The sequence below is a fragment of the Pyrgilauda ruficollis genome, unplaced genomic scaffold, assembly GCF_017590135.1.
Source record: "Pyrgilauda ruficollis isolate IOZ18807 unplaced genomic scaffold, ASM1759013v1 scaffold57, whole genome shotgun sequence".
Classification (NCBI taxonomy): Eukaryota; Metazoa; Chordata; class Aves; order Passeriformes; family Passeridae; genus Pyrgilauda; species Pyrgilauda ruficollis.
The window spans coordinates 7,525,688-7,545,222 of NW_024527377.1; the positions used below are offsets into that span (position 1 = coordinate 7,525,688).

Sequence of the window (19,535 nt, forward strand, 5' to 3'; positions counted from 1 at the left end):
GCCAGTGAGATCCCAGCTGAGCAGCTGATGACGGGTCCAACCATTTCTGTTCCCCCAGCAAGCCCAAGCAGCCTTTCCCAACTGGCTCTGCAGGCATCTGCAGGGAGCACGTTGGAGTGTTGTCCCTTTCAGTTGAATTCCTCTCAGCGTATTCCTGTTGACATACCACCAGCAAAGATCCTCAGGGAACATTTCAGATAGCTTAGCTTGCTTCACCAGGGACGTTCAAGACTCCAGCTCCAAAACAGATGTCACAGTAAGCGCTCTCAGGCATGCTGGCTAAGGGGACAATGCAGGGAGCTGTTTTACGCCTTGGTGATGCTGCTTCCTACACTCATGAGGACAAAAGTCTGACTCCAAGGTATAGGCACAACAAACCTGTTATTGTTAGCACATCATCTGTGATAAAGAAAGCGAAGCACAAAATTTTGTGTGGAATAAAGGGAATTCTTCCAAGTTTTAGCAAAACCCTGTTTGTAGAATGTTGGGCAACCCCAATATCTATCCACAATGCAACAGTCTTTCCTTCAGCAGCAATCACTGATCTGCAGCTACAACCAGCAATGTACTGTGAAGTGCTCAGGAGCTGTTTGGGCTGATGGGAGACAACCATGCTGAAGAAACAAGCTCAAGCCTTCCTGGCATGTGGGTATTGTCTCGTAGGCAATGACTGATATGCTCAGAGGAACAAAAGCAAACGCCTCTCTTTAACATAGCCTGGCCCAGATTTGCAGTGGCAGCCTGCCTAGGAAGACTGGTAACAATGGCCACCCTCCAGGCCGTGCAGCCTCCCAAGAAGCCAACCAACATGTGTGTTTGACAGCATGGTGAGAACTGCTCTCCAAATCAGTGTGCTCGTTAATATTCCTTAACGAGCCTGGTGCACCAGCTCAGGTGTTAATCACTTTTATTTTCTTCCAAAAGCAGTGAACACATCTGGCATAATGGGCCCATTAGAGATGTCTGGGACTAGCTCTGCAGCTGCCCAGGAGAAGACCCTCAGCTGCAATGCTGGAAGAAGCAGCAGAGGAGAGAGAACAGGGCCAGCTGGTGAGGCACAACCCCAGCCAAAACATGCTGGTTGCCCCCAAGAAGGGGGTTCAGAACACAGGAAAAGACTTGCCACAGGCAAAATCCCCACCACAGAGCAGTGCTGACCTGCTTGTGTGACAGGAGCCTTGTAACCCTCCCAAATGCAATGCTCTTTGCTGGGTCAGACATACTCTGTGCCCCAAGACCAACCTTTTCCCTCGCTCGGCATTTCTTCTGCTTGACCAGTCATTCTTGGCCTGTTTGGCTCCAGCACTCACCCTGGGGAAGAGCAGCAAACCCTGTCCAGCATGGCCTTGTTATCAGCACACCCAGCCCGGGCACCTCCTGGGGCTGCCAGGTCTGGCTGGCCTGTGGAGCTGCAAGGTCAGAGTGCTGAGCTCCTCACCTTCCTGCCCAGCCCACCTGCAGTGTGATCCACCAGCTCCCTGTGCTCTCTACAGCTGTGCCCCTTCCCTGCAGGGTCTGTCAGTGTCAGTCTTGTCCCTTCTCAGAAGCCACCCAGCTCTCCTCTGCACCCATCTCGTTACTCTTTCTGCTGTATCAGTGCCACTTCTACTGATGTCAAGAGCTTTTTAACAGCACCAGTGCTGCTGCTGAAGACTGACAGCTGCATCAAGACTGCATTTGAGCCTTTGGGAGGAAGGGATTTACCAAATCCTCATTTTCCTGGGCTCGCCTGGGAACTGAGAATGCCGGATGGATGTAGATGGAGGGTGAGAGGCATCGAGTATGTCACAAAGCCCAAGAGTATTTGCTGTACTCAGCTGCAGCCAAGACTCGCTTCCAGACTGAGACCAGCGGATCCCTGAGCTGGCAGCAGCAGTGGGAGATGGGTCTGGGGACTCCAGCAGAGCCCTCTCACACAAGTGAGCCCCTTCAGCTGTGTGCATGAAGAAAGAGGGAGCTGGCACAGAAATTCCACAGCTCCACTCATTCACTTGGAATTAACACCAGTCACTGAGCTGGAAACCCAGGGCCTCAGCCCTCCCTAGCCTGGTACAGTAGCTAACACAACATCAGGCTCTTCTTTTTTATTTACTCAGATCACAGGAAAGTGGAAATTCATGATAAGATTTTCATGCTGCCCAGGTATGTGGTGGTCTGGGCATCCAGCCAGGTTGACCATGTACGTAGGGGAAGCAACTGTAGCTCATCTTGCCCAGCTGCTCATTTGAAAACTTGCCCTTAGATATCAGCCAGACTGAGCTGGCCTCCTGAGACCTAAGACTGAGAGACTTTGGTGCATGATTATAAAAAGGAAGAAGAGAAGTAAAACCAGCAAGAACCCATCCTTTTGTAGTATTAAAATGAAAACTACTGACAGCTGTAGTTTGCAGGACTGCAATTCCAGAGACATCAGGAGTAAGTCTAATTAATAAATCTGAAGACAGACTAAGAACCCCTGATCCAGTGCACCAAAGGAAAACTGAAGCCATCTTTCCTTAACAGATCAGGGCATGGCTTAGAGGGCAGAACTTTGACTTCCTCTCACACAATGCTGTTGCTGTGCTCCTGAGGAAGCCAGCAGCCAGCCAAGAGCACACAGTGCTGCAGCAGTAGAGAACAGCTTCTGGACCCACACAGGAGCTGGCATTTGCTTCAGAAGACAATTCTCTCACATCTTTTTTCTCCCCATGCATTAGCTTTACCTGTGGATGTTGTGCTAGTGGTGGATGCCAAGATAACAGCCCTGGAAACAGAGTCCTTTTGTACCTGCACAGCTGTGCCAGGCTACTGTCTGGCCTCTGCTCAGAGCTGAACATCATCTCTGCCCATGAGATAACCCAAATCCCACAGACTAGCCCAGCAGCTGAGAGCCCTCTGGGTGACAGCTGCCTTCCAACAGCTGTTGGAAATCGGCCTGAGGTGCCCCAGGAGCCAGAGCCCCACAGGCAGGCAGGATTCTGCCCAAGCCCAGGAAGCCCATGGCACTGCAAAGAGTCTGGGTGCAAACAACACAGGTGTCTTGGACTGTTATGGCTAATAGAGCCTGGTCTCTACAGGGAAAATACTAGAATAACTGGCAATAGAAAACTCAAATTACTGTGATTTTGTCCCAGACCCATTGCTCTGCTTACAGCCATTATTACAGAGCAAAATTCCTTTTATTCCAGGCTGGTTTCCTTACAGGGGGATTGTTCTGAACAAGCCAGAACAGCAGAGTAGCAATTCCAAAATAACTACCCTTACAAACATCCCCAAGGAGACCAGCCCGGAAGCAGAATGGAGAGGCCAGCCTTGAACTCTGTCCTGCTGAAAACCAACACCAAAGAAAAGAACAAATTCCCTTGCACTGCCAAAGACTTCAAAGCCTTTTCCTGATCACAGTCGGGATTCCCCAGGATCAATGGACACACTCACAGTCCAGCCACACCAGGGACCAGAATACCACAAGGCCAAAGACATTCCTGCTAAAAGGCACACTAGAAATTCTGCTCCATTTTGTAACACAAATAAGACCTTTATCAGTCTCAAGGATGGGAGAGGAACTATGGTAATTTCTGATTTGCCTGAGCCAAATGCTTTGCCTCAGTAGCTGGGTTGTGCCTGCAGAGAGAACCTTCCACCAAAATTAAGCACCAGCCAGTATCAGCCTTTACTCTGGCTCCTGTTATCTTGACAGGAACCATGTCACATCCCCAAAGATTTAGTATAGCAGGAACCTTTTCTTTTAAAACTACATCTACATTAAAACTCTGCATTAAGATTACATGGTGAAACTTCCTCCTGCTAGAGGGATGCAGAAGTTACAGTTCTTGTACTAGCTATGATTTGCTTAAATTGCTCAAATATCATAGATTTAGGCTGCATTTAACAAGCCAGTATGTAACTGAAAATTATATATTCACAGCCTGAAAAGTTAATCTTATTACAAGCTACTACTTTGATATTACCTGACATTGTGCTAACACAGATTTTACATTTCAAGCAACAGCTAAAACATAACTTACTGAATATATTGATAACCAACCAGTGTATTTGTTCACTTAAGCTCTACAAAGGTTGGCTATGGAAAACTGATATGAAAAAGACTACAAAGAGGATTAATATGGGCATTCTGACTGTGCTTCTATGCCTCACTCTTCACATGAAGGAGAAAAATCCACACTCCCAGACTGACAGTCATCATTTTGCAATTTTAGTGAAACGAGAGGGAAACTTTTCTGCAGTCTCTGCCACCTGAACAGGCCATTTTTGCACATACAAATGTCAGACTTCATGCAGAGCACAGGCCATTCTTGCAGTAGTACAGAACATTTTCCCCTCTCAACAGCCCTGAAGGACAATTGCCCACATGGCTCAAGCCTTCCATTTTCTACCACTGCCACATTCTCTGCAGATCCTCAACAAGGCACACAATAGAAAAGTCTTACAAGTACTGCTTGAAGCACCCAGGACTAGATCCTGGGGTAATATTCAGGAGCTGATAATGTGGTGAATTATTGTGTGAAGTCAATCAGAAATGATATCTCTCTACAGGAGCGCTGGAAATACCAGAGTGGAAATAACACTCTCCTGGGCAGCGTGGAGATGGAATAAGGCAGAGTGAACAAACCTCCCCATACACCAAATATCCTGAGAGGGACAAGACTGCAGCACCTGCCTGCCATGTAACAACAGGGAAGGGGGGTGAGAGTGAGGAGCAAACACGTGGGAGCAGCATGGGCAGACCTGGAGCGTCCTGGGCAGGCTCCGGTCCCGCCGTGCCGTTGCAGTACATGGCGTGCACCTCGATCTCGTGGGCTGGGAAGCTGTGCTCACACAGAGGGCACGACACACGGGCAGCAGCTGCAGCACTGCGCTCGGACACAGTCCTGCCAGCATCTTCATCCCCACCAACCTAAGGAAGAAGAAGAAAAATTAGCCAGACAGGGCTGTTTCTGTTACTTTGCTTAGGTGCAGAGCTCCATGCTGTCTCCATGGTAGGTACTCGCTCTCACACAGACTCAGATTTTCTTGATAAGTTTTACTCCTCCTTCATCACATAGTGCTCAGAAATAACACCACTGGCTAAATGAACTACACTGCACTAATAACTAATTTGTCTTGCAAAGGCAACATGTCCTTCTGAATCATGGTGAAACTCCCTGCACAGCCATGCACACCGTTTAAGGCAAACATCACCTGCACTAAAGTGGAAAAATGGCAAAGCTTCCATTAATCAGGAAATCTCAGAAGCGAAACTGATGGAAAATTCATGGGGCAAAGCAAGAGTTCAACACCTGACTTGTGCTCATCAGTTTCTGGACATGATCCATGCTACACAGGCAACATTGTCTGGGAATGCAGCTTCCCCCAGGATGAAAGGAGGCTGCTGTGGTGTTAGGAAGCCTGGAGAGATCACTGGAAGTTCCTCCTTTATAGAGGAGGTGGCTGAAGCAGTCATGAGAGGGGACACCGATCAAGGAGAGAGGGAATACCATTAAAAATCTGTGTCACACAAAATTACTAGCAGAGGCTTTTCGCCAGGGCAGAATGTCACAGCTCGTGTACGTTCTCAGGGTGCCATTACCACTTACAGACACTCTCTTTTTGCATTGGTCACACAGCTGCAAAGGTGCTCCACTGCCAACCCACAGAGATCCAGCCTGCTCCCTATGCCACTGACATTCTCAAATGCAGCATACTGCAGCTATCTCACTCATAACTGCATCTCTGCCTAGTCAGGCTTGCTGTAAGATTTTACCACATTTAAGAAAAAAACCTTCCCCTCCCCGCAATGATGAAGAAAAGCTATTTAAATATTAACCATGTAGAGAAACCTACAGAAAAATAATATGGGAGAGGTTTCTGTTCTTACAGTCAAGCAGTGACATGTGGACAGTGTGCAGCAAAACTGCTGTCTGCTTCCCTCCAACAGTATCATTTCAGGGAAGCAGTAATTGGGGTCAGCCAAGATGCTCCGTGCCACTGGAGCGCTTTGCTGTATTACTTGGTTTATTACATCCTTTCCCAAATGAGGATCTGATCCTGATTTTTATGTCCTAAAGGGAAGAAGGGTGCTTTGTTGACTCAGAGGAGCTGTGACAAAAATTGCAGGACTGGGACTTGAACTGAGATTCCGACTCTCAAAACGCATTTCTCCCTGACACCACTGAAAGGCTACAACAGTGAGCCCCAGGAACATCCCTCATTCCCAGGGAGGCTCTCTGCCCTGAATTTCTGCAGAGGAGTTGCCACAAGAGTTCCTCCAGCCAAACACAGGCTGCTGAAGTACATAACTTACAGCATTAACACTCGAACCCCTCTCTCACACCTCAGTGTCATTACATCTTGTGAAGTCCTCACTGTGGGGCATCACACTGAAGAGCCATAAAACACAAGATGTGTCAAATATGAATGATCAGATCAAACCTGCTACACAGACAACACACATAAAAAATATGATGGGAAAAGCAGCAGGCACTGCTCCTTCTAGCTGCCTTTTTTAAAGCAATCTTAGGAGATCACCAATTCTGCACACCCTGCCCGCCTACATGCAGCGGTAAATTACTAATTTTAAATGGAAATGCAACATTCTGTAACAAAAGACTGCTTGTACAAAACCTTGCTGTAACAGTCTGGAAAACCTCAACTGCAGAACCAATCACACCTGTCAGAGCCAGAGACAGTTGCCTCTGCTTTTTAGCAGAGGAAATTGCCTACAAGACACAGTACTTGCAGCCAACAGCCAGCCAAGAGCAATGCTAGAGGCTGAGCTCAACAAGACTCCTGTGTCCTGGCTCAGCATCTGCTAGGAAGAAGTCAGTCCCAGTGGTCTCTGCTTGGCTCCTGCAAACCACTGATGCCATGGTAGCTGTTTCTGCTGTTTTCCTGGAGGGCTGCAGGCTCTGGTCTGGGACCTGCTGCCAACCATAACCATGTCAAACAATCCCTAGGAACCTGCTCCCCACCACCCTGTGCCACCCAGGCAGAGGTGTGAGACACAGGGCACCCTCTGCAATGCACAAGGGGACAGGGCAGTGTCCTGGCCACAGCCAAATAGGTCACAAATGTGCCTTGGTGGTGCCTCTCTCCTTGCTGCAGTCCCTAATTGCCTGAGCAGTGCTTGGAGATACCTGCAGAATGAAAGGCACACGAGAGCAGAAGATGGTTTATTAAGAGGCCTGTGAGAATGAGACATTGGAACTGCAGACGTGCTGTACAAGCTGCAAACTCCCAGAATGAGCTTTCCACAAATGAATCCTCTTGTCAAGAGCTGTACGATTCTGTATTCATGTACCCTGCACCAGAGGAGTACTTGGCAACCCCTTTGATATCGCTCTCTAAATTAATAGACAAAGGGAGTTTTATCAGAAGCAGGAACTGAAGTCAGATGTTGGTACAGTGACAGCTGCAAAGCAATTGCTGTGCAGGTGTGACAACATGGGAAAGGGGCTGCACACAGCACACATCTGCAGCAAGAGGTAAGAGGATGGCCCTGCCACTCACTTACTATTAACTATTACTGCACAAAGCTCAAGATTCCCAGATTCAGGACACTCTGCTTGGCCTGAAAACCACCACCAGCCCTCAACACTTGAAGCACATCTTTGTACCAGTCTGATCTCTGGGTGAAGCTCTCCTCTTAGCCTCTTGGATATGGTCTGTGGAGAGCAAACTGAGCTCAGAGCACTGTAACAAGGAAAAGCAGGTGACAGCACAAATGACTGAGGTTTACTCAGACTCCCCTCAGAGCTCCTGGGGTCCCTCTGCATTGCTGAGCATCACAGCTTGTACCCCTGAGCATGGGCAAGCAACAGCACTGCCGCCCACGCTGATGGCATCCTCCAGCTCAGCAGCACTGGGATATAAAAGAAAGGGCTGGAATTGATAACAGCTCTCCAGCTACAGGACTGAAAGGCTTCAGAAGCAGCTGCATGCAGTCCCCAGCCAAAAGGGACTGGAGATATGAAGCAGCAGAGAAAAGCAAAGAGGGAACTGTTTGTGAGGATCCAAGCTTCCAGCTACCCAAAGGGAAATGCCAGCACAGCTCAGCTGAACCAAGGTCTAAAAGGTAGGATTGGAAACAGGACCCTTCAATTTCAAGCTCTTTTACCTGCATAGGTGCACCTCTGCTGTCTGAACAGAGCTCTTCTCTCTCCTCCTCAACAGCTTCCAGTGGGCTTGGCTGGGTCTCTGCAGACAAATATCTCCATGTCAGCACAGGTTTGCAGCCCCCAAATATCTCTTCACTTGTTGATGTAGCTTAGTCCTTAACGCTTTTCAAGAGTTTTCACAGTTTCAAGACATTCTTTAGACTTGCCACAAATGTTATCAGACAAAGTGCAACAACACAGCTAGATGAGGGGTTAAAGTCACAGCATGACAGTGTGAGGATAAAGGCACTGCAGCTGTGTCGCTTCATGGGGAGTGAGATTAGACACAGGGAAAGTGTGTGGGACACTTGCTGGGATGGAGACAAAGCAAGAATAGAGCTGCTCTCACATCTAGACAAGCAGAGCTCCCGTTCCATGCTCTGTCTCACAGTCACACCTTCTTTAGACCTCCACATCTTTGTTAGCAACAATAATCCTGCTACAGCTGATCTTGAACTAGAGCATCCTCTTCATTATTTTTCTCCCTTAAAACCCTGGACCAGAAAATCTCAAACATGGTAGGAGAGACCAAGGAAGAAAAACTCCTTAGTCCCAAACATGTTTAATTAATGGAAGATAAAAATTATTTCAGCTCTCATGCTTTGCACATTATCTTGACACTGAAAAATCTGAAAATTTGATTGCATTGCAGAGACACCTTGTTTTGAGTGATCTCTCCATGCCCAATCACATCCAGCTGTCTCTTCAGCAAGTCTCCAGCAATCCCTGTCACAGAACTGCCTTAGAGGAAATTGGTCCAAAACTATGGGATCAAACTAAATTACCTGAATAATTTTAGCCTTGAAAAATGGAGATGGGAAAGAAATCTTGTTTTGTTCAAATAACTTGAAAATTCTCTTTTCTCTGAACTTCCTAAGCGTGTAACTTTCAGTACAAACTTCTTAACAGTCTCAAGTGCCTCTTACCTGGGCAAACAGAGATCTCTTCTTCAGCAGAGTTTTCTGTGGCAGTATTTGGGCTCCTTTTACTGCCAAGTGGGGTCATTGTGGAGATGCTGTTCAAAACATAAATATAACATGAATCTCCAACCCAGTAGGTGTGAGGGCCACACCTGCCATTCTCACACAGTTCAGAACAGCAGATGATGTCATAATTTCCAAGTGGTCAATATCTGACAGCCAGAAATGACCAGGATAACAGCAAAATATGGGTCTAAAATGCCATCCCAAGCAAAACCCCCAAAGGGAACATTTTTTTCTTCAGAAAAGGTCATTATCTTTTGTCAAGGGAGCAAAAATATCTGCTCACAATTGTGGGCTTCTCTGTGGGAGAAGAGTACCAGCACTGTGCCTCTTTCTGGCTGGGGAAGGAAATCCTCACAAGGGAAAGGCAGACCTGCTTTATCCTGCATTATCCTCTCCCTCCTCACACTGCTCATTTTCTCCCTTATCCCTGTCCTGCCAGAAGCAGCACGGATGTGACACAAGGCATTTCCCTGCAGCAGTCCTTACAGTATTAGCAGTGGTTCTTTGGAGCAGCATCCAGCACTGCTCCTCTCATTTCGACCTTCGGATTCCTCCTTTTTTTTTTTTCTCCCACCTCACTGCACAGTCTTTTTTTTTCTTTTTCTCCCACCTCACTGCACAGTGTCTTTCTGACACAGACAGGCATTGCTGAGTAAGTCTGGCACCCATGCTGACACACTCTGTGCCTTGTGTGGCTCTCTGATTAGTCTGATCAAGTATGCAAGAACACACTTAAAAAACATGAATCCCTGCACTGACAAACACAAGATTTATTAAGCTCAACCACAGGCCTTAGAGAAGAGAGAACAGCCACTGCTGATTTATGATAAATAACAAAATTCTGATAGGAAATCACAAGTGGCTTTTCTCTCTAAATAAAGCATCTCAAAGCATTTGTTATGAATCCAGGCTGAGCGTGTTTTACTCTGTGTCTAACATCAGGGCTCTCTTCAAAAGAACTCACACAAAACAACTTGCTATGACATTTATAAAATGGGCTAATCAATTTGAAGTCAAACCACATTTCTTGCTACACCAACTATCTCCTGGTAACAAAGCCTATAATCATTTATTAAAACCCCAATCTTCCATGCTCTGTACAAAGCGTGGAACAAGAGGGGAGAGCAGCCCACAGAAAGCAAAGCAATTTCTTCACAGGACTGGCACTTCCTGAACGGCTCCACTCCCTCCAGACAGCTCAGAGCCATGTTTTCCTATTAAGTGCTGCTGAGGCCATCCAGTTGGGGTGCCTGAGCCATACCCAAGAGAGGCCTGTGCTGGCAAATTACCAGGAGCCAGATGGCAACACTTAATGTGCACAAAACTGCAAAGACTGCAGCCATTTCTTGCCTTGCTGATGTTCCAGCTGCTCGAGGAGGGGCAGCCACATCCAGGTGCATCCCACCCCAAGGCAGGCAGCCAGGAGCTCCTGGGCAATTTGGGGAGTGTCCCAGACTAACCCCACCAGCTACACCAAAGAAAAGAGGTCCCTCTCCTTTCACATCCTCCATATCCTGGGCTCTCAGGCCTCAGGCCAACGCTGCAGAGCACACACCTCGCTGCCTTCTACGCAAGCTCAGAGCTCAGCTGTCACAGGCTCATCAGCCTCGGCAGCAGCGGCAGCTGCAGGTTCCTCCTGCTCCCCAAGGCAGGTTTTAAGCTTGTTAGAAAGGTGCAAGCAAGAGGGATTTTCATACTCTGCATATTGATATTAACTGCTCAGGCCAAATGCTGTTAGATCAGAGGAAAGTTGGCAGTTTTGTTCCAAAGCAGGTTTAAATTATAAAACCCAACAAATTAAAAACATGACATTATCTGGCCTTTCTTGTAACTTGCTCCCAATCCTCTCCCATTTGTCCTTCTTCTCCATAGCCTTTGATGCAGAATTGCATCCCACAGGAAGGAGAGGAAAAAAAAAAGGAAAAGAGGAGTAGGCTTAAATCTGAAGAAAATCATGTTGACTTGCCCCACACCTGTCATCTGCTGAAGTGGCTTTTCTGGAGCACTGCACTCTATCTTTGGCTGATAGGCAGTGCCGTCTGGCTTCCTCCTCCCTGCTTTCCTCTTCAGCAGCAAGGCAAGAACATAAAAATACACACAGAAATCCAGTAAACCCTTCCCCGTGCTGCCTGTGCGCCCTCCCCGACAGACAAGCGATGGCATCGCCGTAACTCACCTCCAGCTCCCCATGGATTACTGCACCATGTCACAGGAGCTTCAGAGGCCAAGGAGCAACTCCTTCAACTTGTACAATAATGCACCTTGCACATCTTGTAAAGTAACAACAGCAACTGATCCCTTCTCCTCAGCTGTGCCCCACCTTTCCCATGCTGCTCCAAAGCCATCTATTTCCAGGGATACTTAACAGCAGTGACTGCAGCCAGCCTTTCCAGCAAGCCTTGCAGCAAGCTGTGGTGGGACTGCACCCCAAAATACTCCAGGGAGAGTGGAAGAGACCTTATCACTAGAGAGAACCTGTGAGCCCCACACTCTGAACACCCTACTCACCTCTGTGCAATTTGCATGGGTTCCCCATCTTCAGGCACATCCTCTGCAGGCAGTACCTGGGAGGGCTGGAAAAGGAAATTCTGGTGTTATATAAAACAGTGTGCACAGCTGACTGGGGTCTGCTGGGTCATTGGATTCTGTCCATGACATTGCACCCAGTCTGCTGTATATTTTTATCTGAAAATGGCTCAGTATCCATCCGGAACGAGTCAGCTTTTTCCCTCCATCCCTGCTTTTGGCAAGGTACTCCCTGTAATAAAGCCTGGCAGGACTTTTTGTTACCTTGCTGCCTAGACGTGTTCCTGGACAGTCCATGCCCATCCACTCCTTCCAACATTGCCATCATCTTCCATGCTCTCTGCCTGCTCTCAGCATGCATCTCAATGTATTTGCAGACAACCATAGCTTTTCTCCAGCTCCACCTGTGCTAACCCTGAAACAACCCATGGTTTTTAGTGTCCCCTGCACTCCCCCAGGTACCCTAGCAGCCCTTACCTACTCCACTTCAAAACTTATTTTCCTAAGCCAGAATGACCTGATCAACTGGTACAGCTAATGACTGTCCATGAGAAGCACTTTTCTGAAATTTCCTAGAAATAAAATCTGTTGCATTTTTCCTGCCTGGGAAATCAGCTGTCCCATCTAAGGAGGGGAACAGATTAACCTGCACAATCTACAACTGGAAAATCTGTGTGCATTTTATCCCATTTTTCATTTAGCTCTACGACTCCACTTATTCTTTCCTTTAAAATTTGTTCAAAAGCCTTATGCACTGCTGAGGTCAGGCTAACATGCCAGTTATTACCCAGATCCCTTTCTTCTTCTGCAGTGCACACGCTACACTTGCCATCCTCTAATCAGGTGGAATTACAACGGTTTATTAGCAGTCCTTGCAGTCAGGCCTACAATTTCTCATGCTAGGTCTCAAAGAAACCCAAGGAGTTTTCCTCCCCCTTCCTTGAGTCTAGCAAATGATGTGAGCTTGATTTCCACCAAAGGTTTCAACTTTGATCAGCTCCACCCCCGGATATACTTCCCCAGCAAGTTCCAAATCAAGGTCTCTCCTGTCAAATTTCCTAACATGACTCCAACCCCCAAATATCCTGTTTTATCTACGCTTTCTTTACTTCTTTGCAGCCTAGTTCATCATTAACATAAAATACAATACCTCCTCTTTTATTTGTCTTTTCTTTTATTTCTATTATCCTGAATGGTGCATTTCTTAATAATGCTCTGCCCTGGTCATGAACACTCATCCATGTTTCTGTTTTTCCTTGTACATCTGTTATAAAATATGGCACTAATTCAGGTCACCAGACTCTAAATATCCAGAATTGGATCTTTTCCCTCTGAATCTTTTAAACACCAAGAGTTCCCTAACCTTATCTGAAAGGCTCTGAAAAAATTGATTCTATTAGCACTGAAGTTTGTTAGTGCAGGTTCACAGGCTCTGAGATCTCCTGACAACCAGGATTTGCTCTGTGCAAACAACCCCTGGCTGTGGGAGGCAGTGGCAGCAGCTGACTGCTGCCAGGGTGGAAGGTCTGTGCTCGTTCCAGGTGAGGGTTTCAGGGCAGGAGCACAGGCAGCCTCCCTCAAGCACATCATTTGTACCTGCATTTCACACATGTCATGAGGCCGTGTCCTTTTTCAAGGACGGTTTTGAGTCCTCAAGGGTGGTTTTTACACTCAGCACAGCCTAAGATCTCCCACCAGCCCCACCAGCAGAGCAGCCCTGGTGGCACTGGGAGAGCCCCAGGGCAGCACAGGCAGCAAAGGGTCTCCAAGAGACGCAGCAAGGTGGAGACACGACAGCTCTGAGCCCCTCCTTTGTCACTGCCAGTGGAATTGTATTTGATAGAGGGGGAAAAAAATGGAGACAAGGCACAAGCAAACATCAAACATATCGATTTTGCAAGTAAATCACCTGCTCTGGCCTCAGTGTGCGACTGCACAGAGAGGCGAGAGAAAGGAGCTACCTCTCATGCTGGGTGTGATAAAGCAGATGAAAAGGCATTTAGAACATATTTTCTCTTGTTTAAATAGAAGACTGGCAAATTTTGGGCTAGGGTTGAAATTGTAAAGTCTGTTCCCCCTCCCTCATTTTTTCACCTTAAAAATATCAGAAAGGCTACATCTCTCAGCTATGGCTCTGAGACAGCTCCCATGGTCAAGAGGAGTAGGTTACAAGTTACCACTCAGCACCACTAAAACCTCTTTTCTCCCCAAGAATTAATTAGGTATTAGCATTAAACAGATAATATTTTAAAAAATACCACACAATTTTCAGTACTGATTAAAAGTTCATGCCCTTCCCAGCTGCTGTAGCTTCCCAAGGGCTTTAGAGTACACATCCACAGACCTCCAGTCACCCCAATCTTCCAGTATAATGACACCTTCATTTCCAGAGGAAAAGCTACAGAAAAAAAAAGTGCAGTTTGCTTTAAGAACCTCTCAGGTCTTTTGTATCTATCCTAAGGAAATGAAAAAGGGCACAAGTCAGTTCCTTTCCTCTGCAGATCACCTCTAAGGCTTGTTTAAATCTCCATCTGCTAAACCCGAGCCAAAGCACTGTCATGAAAAGTCACATTTCAGCACAGCCTGCTCTGCTCTTTTTCTGCAACCAGAAAATGCAGACATGACGTTTTTCCTAAGTGTTCAATATTACAAGACAGAATATAAATATCACAAAACAAGTTAAGTATCTTTCTAACACCAGGGTAAATGATCAAATATACTTGAAAACAGGAACAACAGAGCCAAGGCTTCAGTCATAGAGAAGATAAAGTTATACAATGATCCGGGAGTGAAGTCATTATGAAAAATGAGGGTTGGAAAAGGCTGACACAAACCTAAAATACAGCAGTAATAAATACTTCATCTGACTAGCAATCTGTTTAAACTTAGCAGTGACAGAAAGCTGCCTTCCGCTCCAGCAGGAGAGCCCTGACAGAGACAGAGGCTGACACCTAGTGTCTAGCACACCCGAGCCCGAGAGAAGGTGCCCAGCACCAGGACAAGGACAGGGAGCACCACCGTGGTGACAGATCACCAGAGCAGGCTGAAGATGCCTGTGACCACACAGAGCCTCTCCCAGCCACGAGGGAAAAGAGCACTTCCAAGAGTGAAGCACTTATGGATGCAGATAAGCAGGGAGGAGCAAACAGGAAAGGCTGTGCCGCAAGGACAAACCCACATCTCTGTCTGCAAAGAGCTCCCCACACAGCCACGGGTTTATAAACCAGAGCTGGAGGTGGTCAGCATCACCTCTGTGTCCTCTGCCTTGGCACACTGCCGGGCTGCACCCTTCTGAGGAGGATCAGTTGGATGTGTCGGTCTCTGGAGCATTAATGATGACTGCCAGGCTGCTCAATGGCCCTTATCCTGTGAGAGCTGGGTGTCAGCCTGTACACTTCTCTCCTTTCCACAGTAACCTGTGTGGCTGAGGGAGGAAGTCCCTAAATTTAAGAGGGGCATTAAATAGCAGTGCCTGCTTTGCAGAAGGGATTGAACCGTAAAACGGACAGAAGGGCATGGCTGCTCAACCTCTGCTCAGTGGCAAAGCTCTTACCTGGCAGTAGCTGGTGGTTGGTTCATCATCAGAAGTGGAGTTCTTCTCTTCTTCCATGCTGTGCCCTGGACTCTCTGCCTCCCTCCTCTTTGAAGGGTGGAGCCAGCTGATGTTTTCGGACTCTTGTCCCTCTGTGTCTCCATCTTCTGTACCACCAGCAACCCCATTCTCCCTGCTTATCTCTTCTCCTTTCCCAAGCTCGTTTTGGCTCAAGGAAGGACTGGGCACAACCGGGTTACCAAACTCCTTCTTATGCAACAGCTGCCTCTGCGCCTGCTTCAGGCTCTTCTGGTAAACCTCCAGCTGACACAAGATGACTTTGGTGTACTGGTTGGGGTCCACCCCTTTGGGGCAGAAGGGGATGCCCCAATAATAGTGCACTGTGTTCCTTGCCTCCTCCTGTTTGTGCTTCTCCTCCACAGTCAGCATGCAAAGATCCGGGGTGCTGCCAGACCCCTTGTTCTGCTCTGCATGCTCTGTGGAAACACAGACCTTGGCAGTGTGCCCAGGCTGTGAGCTGTGCTTGGTACCTGCTCCTCCACCACTCCTCCTGGGGCTGTCACACTGTTCTGTGCTCCTGTTCTTCCAGAGTGGAGTGGCTGAGCTCCCAGCACCAGCTTCTCCCACAGAATAGCCAGTGCAGGGCAGGAGCTGCTCTTTTGGTTCCTGGCCTGCCTCGGAAGAGCTGGAGGGGGTGGTGAACAGTCTCCGAGGTGTCAGTCGCCAGGAGCCTCCTGAAGCCACCTTGCCAAAGGTGGGACTCAAAGACATGAAGTCCTCTCCCAGAGTGCTGGGTAACATGTTACTCGAATCACTTTTTGCTGGTGAGGAAGACTTTTCACTTGACCTTGTCACAGGCTGGCCCTTCCCCGGAGACACGATTATGCTGGATACTAGTGAGCTTTCAATGATTTCCTGGCTTAACCTCCTCAACACTACCAAGGGGCTCCGGGCGACATCCATCTGTCCATTCCCATCAGCTCTGGAGCTCTGTGAGTGGGAGCTGCAGTCAGAGGGAGGGGTGTCAGGGCAGAACGCCAGGCCTCCCAGGGTCTCAGAGCCTTCTCTCTCAGCAGGTTGGCTTTGGCCCTGTGAATTCAGTGCTTCCACTGACAGATGAGGAGATGCAGTCGACGAGTCTGAGGGCTGACAGCTCTGAAAAACAAAAGGTTCACTCTCCTACAGATGTGTTCTCTATCAGCACAGCACAACCAAGGGCTCCCCCAGCACACTGGCAGCCATCCCATGGACTGCAGATCCCCCTATCCCAAATCAGAACGCAGTACCCCAAAATAGGGACAGCTGGGGTTACACTTCATGTTCCTCTCACTAGGAACAGTACAAAGCAACTACTCTGCAGCTGCTGTCCTTCCAGTTTGTGCTGGGAATATCTACACCCCCCAGTAAAACTTTCTTTTGTGTAGCATGGTAAAGCAAGCACAGATAGCAATGCTGCTAAAGAACCCTAGTGAGCCTCTTCACAGAAGTGCACTTACACTAAGGCTCTCAGCAATGGCCTTCCTCAAGAGCTCCTCCTCTTCCTCTTCCTGACAGTTCACTTGTCTAGCCTCTTGCTCACTCATTTTCAGGGCCAGTGCAAATTGTTCCTCTTCAGTCATCTCTACAGCAGAAGAAACAGGATAATGTCAAGTCACAGCTGCAGGTGTATGTAAACACTCAGTGAATATCCAGCATGTAGGGAGAAATGGGTGAGAGTCCCACCTTCCCAGGAGGAATGCAGAGAAAATCATCTAAACCTCAGCTGTTCTGGAAAGGTGTCAACAAAACTGGAGCAGGCAACACTAAATGAGAAAGGTAACTCAGGTCAGGAACTTCACCTCAGGTTTCTACAGCAATCTAAGCTCCCACTCCCCGAGTATATTAACTGCAACATGACATTTTATTTGCCATCAAACAACACACACTGCAGCTGCAGAATGCATGTTCAAGGAGAGAGGAAAAGGACAGATTTCTAAAGTGTGTTCATTTTTGTATTGGATAGGCTCAGCAGCAAAGTAGGATAAACAACACATCTTTAAGAGACTTTTTTACTAACCAAGTAGCACACCTCACTGTCTTCTGACACAGATACCTGCAATACCACAGGAGACCTATCCAAGAGAAAAAGAGCTACATGTTCTTCACCTCAAGCCTCAGGTGGAAAGCTCTGTGGAGGATAATGTTACTTGCTCGATGGTATTATAGAGGATATTTCACATGCATACATCCCCCTTCTGCTCACATCACCACTCTACTGCATCACTAAGTCAGTCATGCATGGGAAACAGGTTTCCTACAGTTGTAACTGCTATTTCAGCAGAAAATTTATTCCTGAAATATTCCTCGCTCCAATCAAACCAAAAGTCTAGACTGCCTATGTAGAAACAAAGCAGTTAGTTACTTTGGAAAACACTTATTTACTTAGATTCAATCCAACACTTTCACTCTGCTTAAAATATACAATGCCTGCAGAATGGAGTGCAGCTTGAAAAACAACTCAACAGCACTCTCAGGAGCTGAAAAAATACATCTTCTCACTTGAAACAAATTGACAGATTTCCTTCAGAACCCGCTCCCTCCTCCAGGCAGAATCCTGCACGCGCCATCTCATGCATGAACCAAAGGCTCGCGCTCTCCGACGGCTACAACATCTTTAAGATGTGCCACTTGAACAGGGAGGCACAAAACATGCCTTCACTGCAGCCAGCTCCGGAGACAGGCGTTTCCCTGGGTAAAGAAGCATTCACAAGTTGCAGGCTCCCATTTTCTATCCCATTCTCTCCCTGCCAGCTGCCACCCAAACACAGCAGTGCAGCCGTGCTCCGGCCGTACTGCAGCCTGTCCGTGACAGCAGTGCTGCAAGCAGGAGCATCCATAGAGCAGAGCTCTGCCCTTCCCCCAGCTCCTGGATGACGGCAGCCTCGTGCTCCCCCACCCAAGCAGGATCTGAAGATTTTTGGACTGATTACTGTGTCCTATGAAAACAGCACTTAGCTTCAGGTTGTTGGTTTGGGGTGGGGTGGGGGGTAATTCCTTTGAAAATTAAGAAAGGGGTTGAAGGGAAAGCAGACTGCAGAGCTTTCAGGGCTCGTGGGGATCTTTTGTCCTTGGTCAAAGTCACTCAATGATGCTACAGCCAGGAGGGACCAGGGTAAAAAAAAAAGCATTCTTTAATGGAAAGCACAGTCCAGTGTATGGAGAAAGCTCCCAGCCCCAAGAACAACAGCATTAGACAGCATATCACAGAGGCAATTAGGCTGCAAAACACCACTGAGATTGAGTCCAACCTTTGACCCATCACCACCGTGTCATCCAGACCATAGCACTTAGTGCTACATACAGTCTTTTCTTTTCCCATAACACCAAACACCTTCCAAGCATTCAGAAAGTGAGTGCTGATTTGTTTTCCTGCCCAAACCATCACAGCAGTCAGGCTAGATCCGGCAAACTCAGACATGTGCAGGAAAATTGGTGCACCTGATCAGCACCCTGCAACACACAACTTTCCACGTGCTTCAACAGGGGCCTGAACATTTGCCAGTTCAGGCTATCAACATCCATGAAGCTTAATAAAAAGAAACATTTTTTGGCGAGTTACTGCTGTACATTTTGTTTTCTTCTCCCTCCCTGGCACAGCAATTTCCCCTCTGGGGACAGGGAATGTGCCAGACAAATGCTGCCTCTGGCAAAGAAACCAGTGACAAACAAGATGCACTTAGTGCACGTTCCAGTTGAGTAGGTGCTCTGGAGATGGGGAAAACTCGAGTTTAAATCCACCTGGCATTACCGTGGGGAGAGCTCCTCTGCTCATGCCTTCGAGTAGACCTGACCTGCTTTAAGTGAAGCTGACGGTATTTCATGCTCCAGGACTGATCATTTCTCAGCACCATGTGTTTTATTAAACTTGATGCTGATTGCAGCCGTCATAATTTATGATGATTAGAAACGCAAAGTGCTGTGTTAGCCCCCGACCACTGTGTGCAAACAGAGCTGGGGAGAGAGCCCGGAGCGTGTGGCGGGGGCTCCACAGATCCCGGGAGAAACGACCCCTCTCCATCTGGAGCGATGCTCAGCTCACACTCATCACTCGCCTGCCTTGCAGGAGCCCATTCCCGGGGGAAGCTCCAGCACTGGGAACTCAGCATCTCACACTCCAAAATCCTCTCCTCGCAGGTTCATCCCAACGCGGCAGGAAATCCCAGCGCCCCTCTGGTGACCAGGGCATCCAAGAGACCCGCAGATGGGAAGGAGGGGTCAGAGAGAAACTGTTTTTAAGATACGGCAGCCCTAAACAAATTAAACCATTTCAGAGCCTTTTTAAATGCTAATACAGCAATT

General features: G+C 47.8%; 1 protein-coding gene across 9 annotated transcripts in view; it reads right to left on the reverse strand.

Annotated features, from left to right (window-relative positions):
• Positions 1–19,535, reverse strand: part of UIMC1 (ubiquitin interaction motif containing 1) — a 39,799-nt gene that overhangs the window by 5,194 nt on the left and 15,070 nt on the right. For 6 of the 9 annotated variants that reach the window (XM_041481988.1, XM_041481992.1, XM_041481985.1 and 3 more), the window contains 6 exons: positions 16,694–16,818; positions 15,198–16,352; positions 11,627–11,691; positions 9,059–9,147; positions 8,093–8,172; positions 4,726–4,894 (listed from right to left, as the gene is read on the reverse strand). In XM_041481988.1, coding sequence (XP_041337922.1) covers positions 4,726–4,894; positions 8,093–8,172; positions 9,059–9,147; positions 11,627–11,691; positions 15,198–16,352; positions 16,694–16,818 — 1,683 coding nt within the window. Of the gene's footprint in view, positions 1–4,725; positions 4,895–8,092; positions 8,173–9,058; positions 9,148–11,626; positions 11,692–15,197; positions 16,353–16,693; positions 16,819–16,919; positions 17,000–19,535 lie in introns of all 9 variants that reach the window. The other 3 variants (XM_041481990.1, XM_041481991.1, XM_041481989.1) reach the window with 2 other exon arrangements.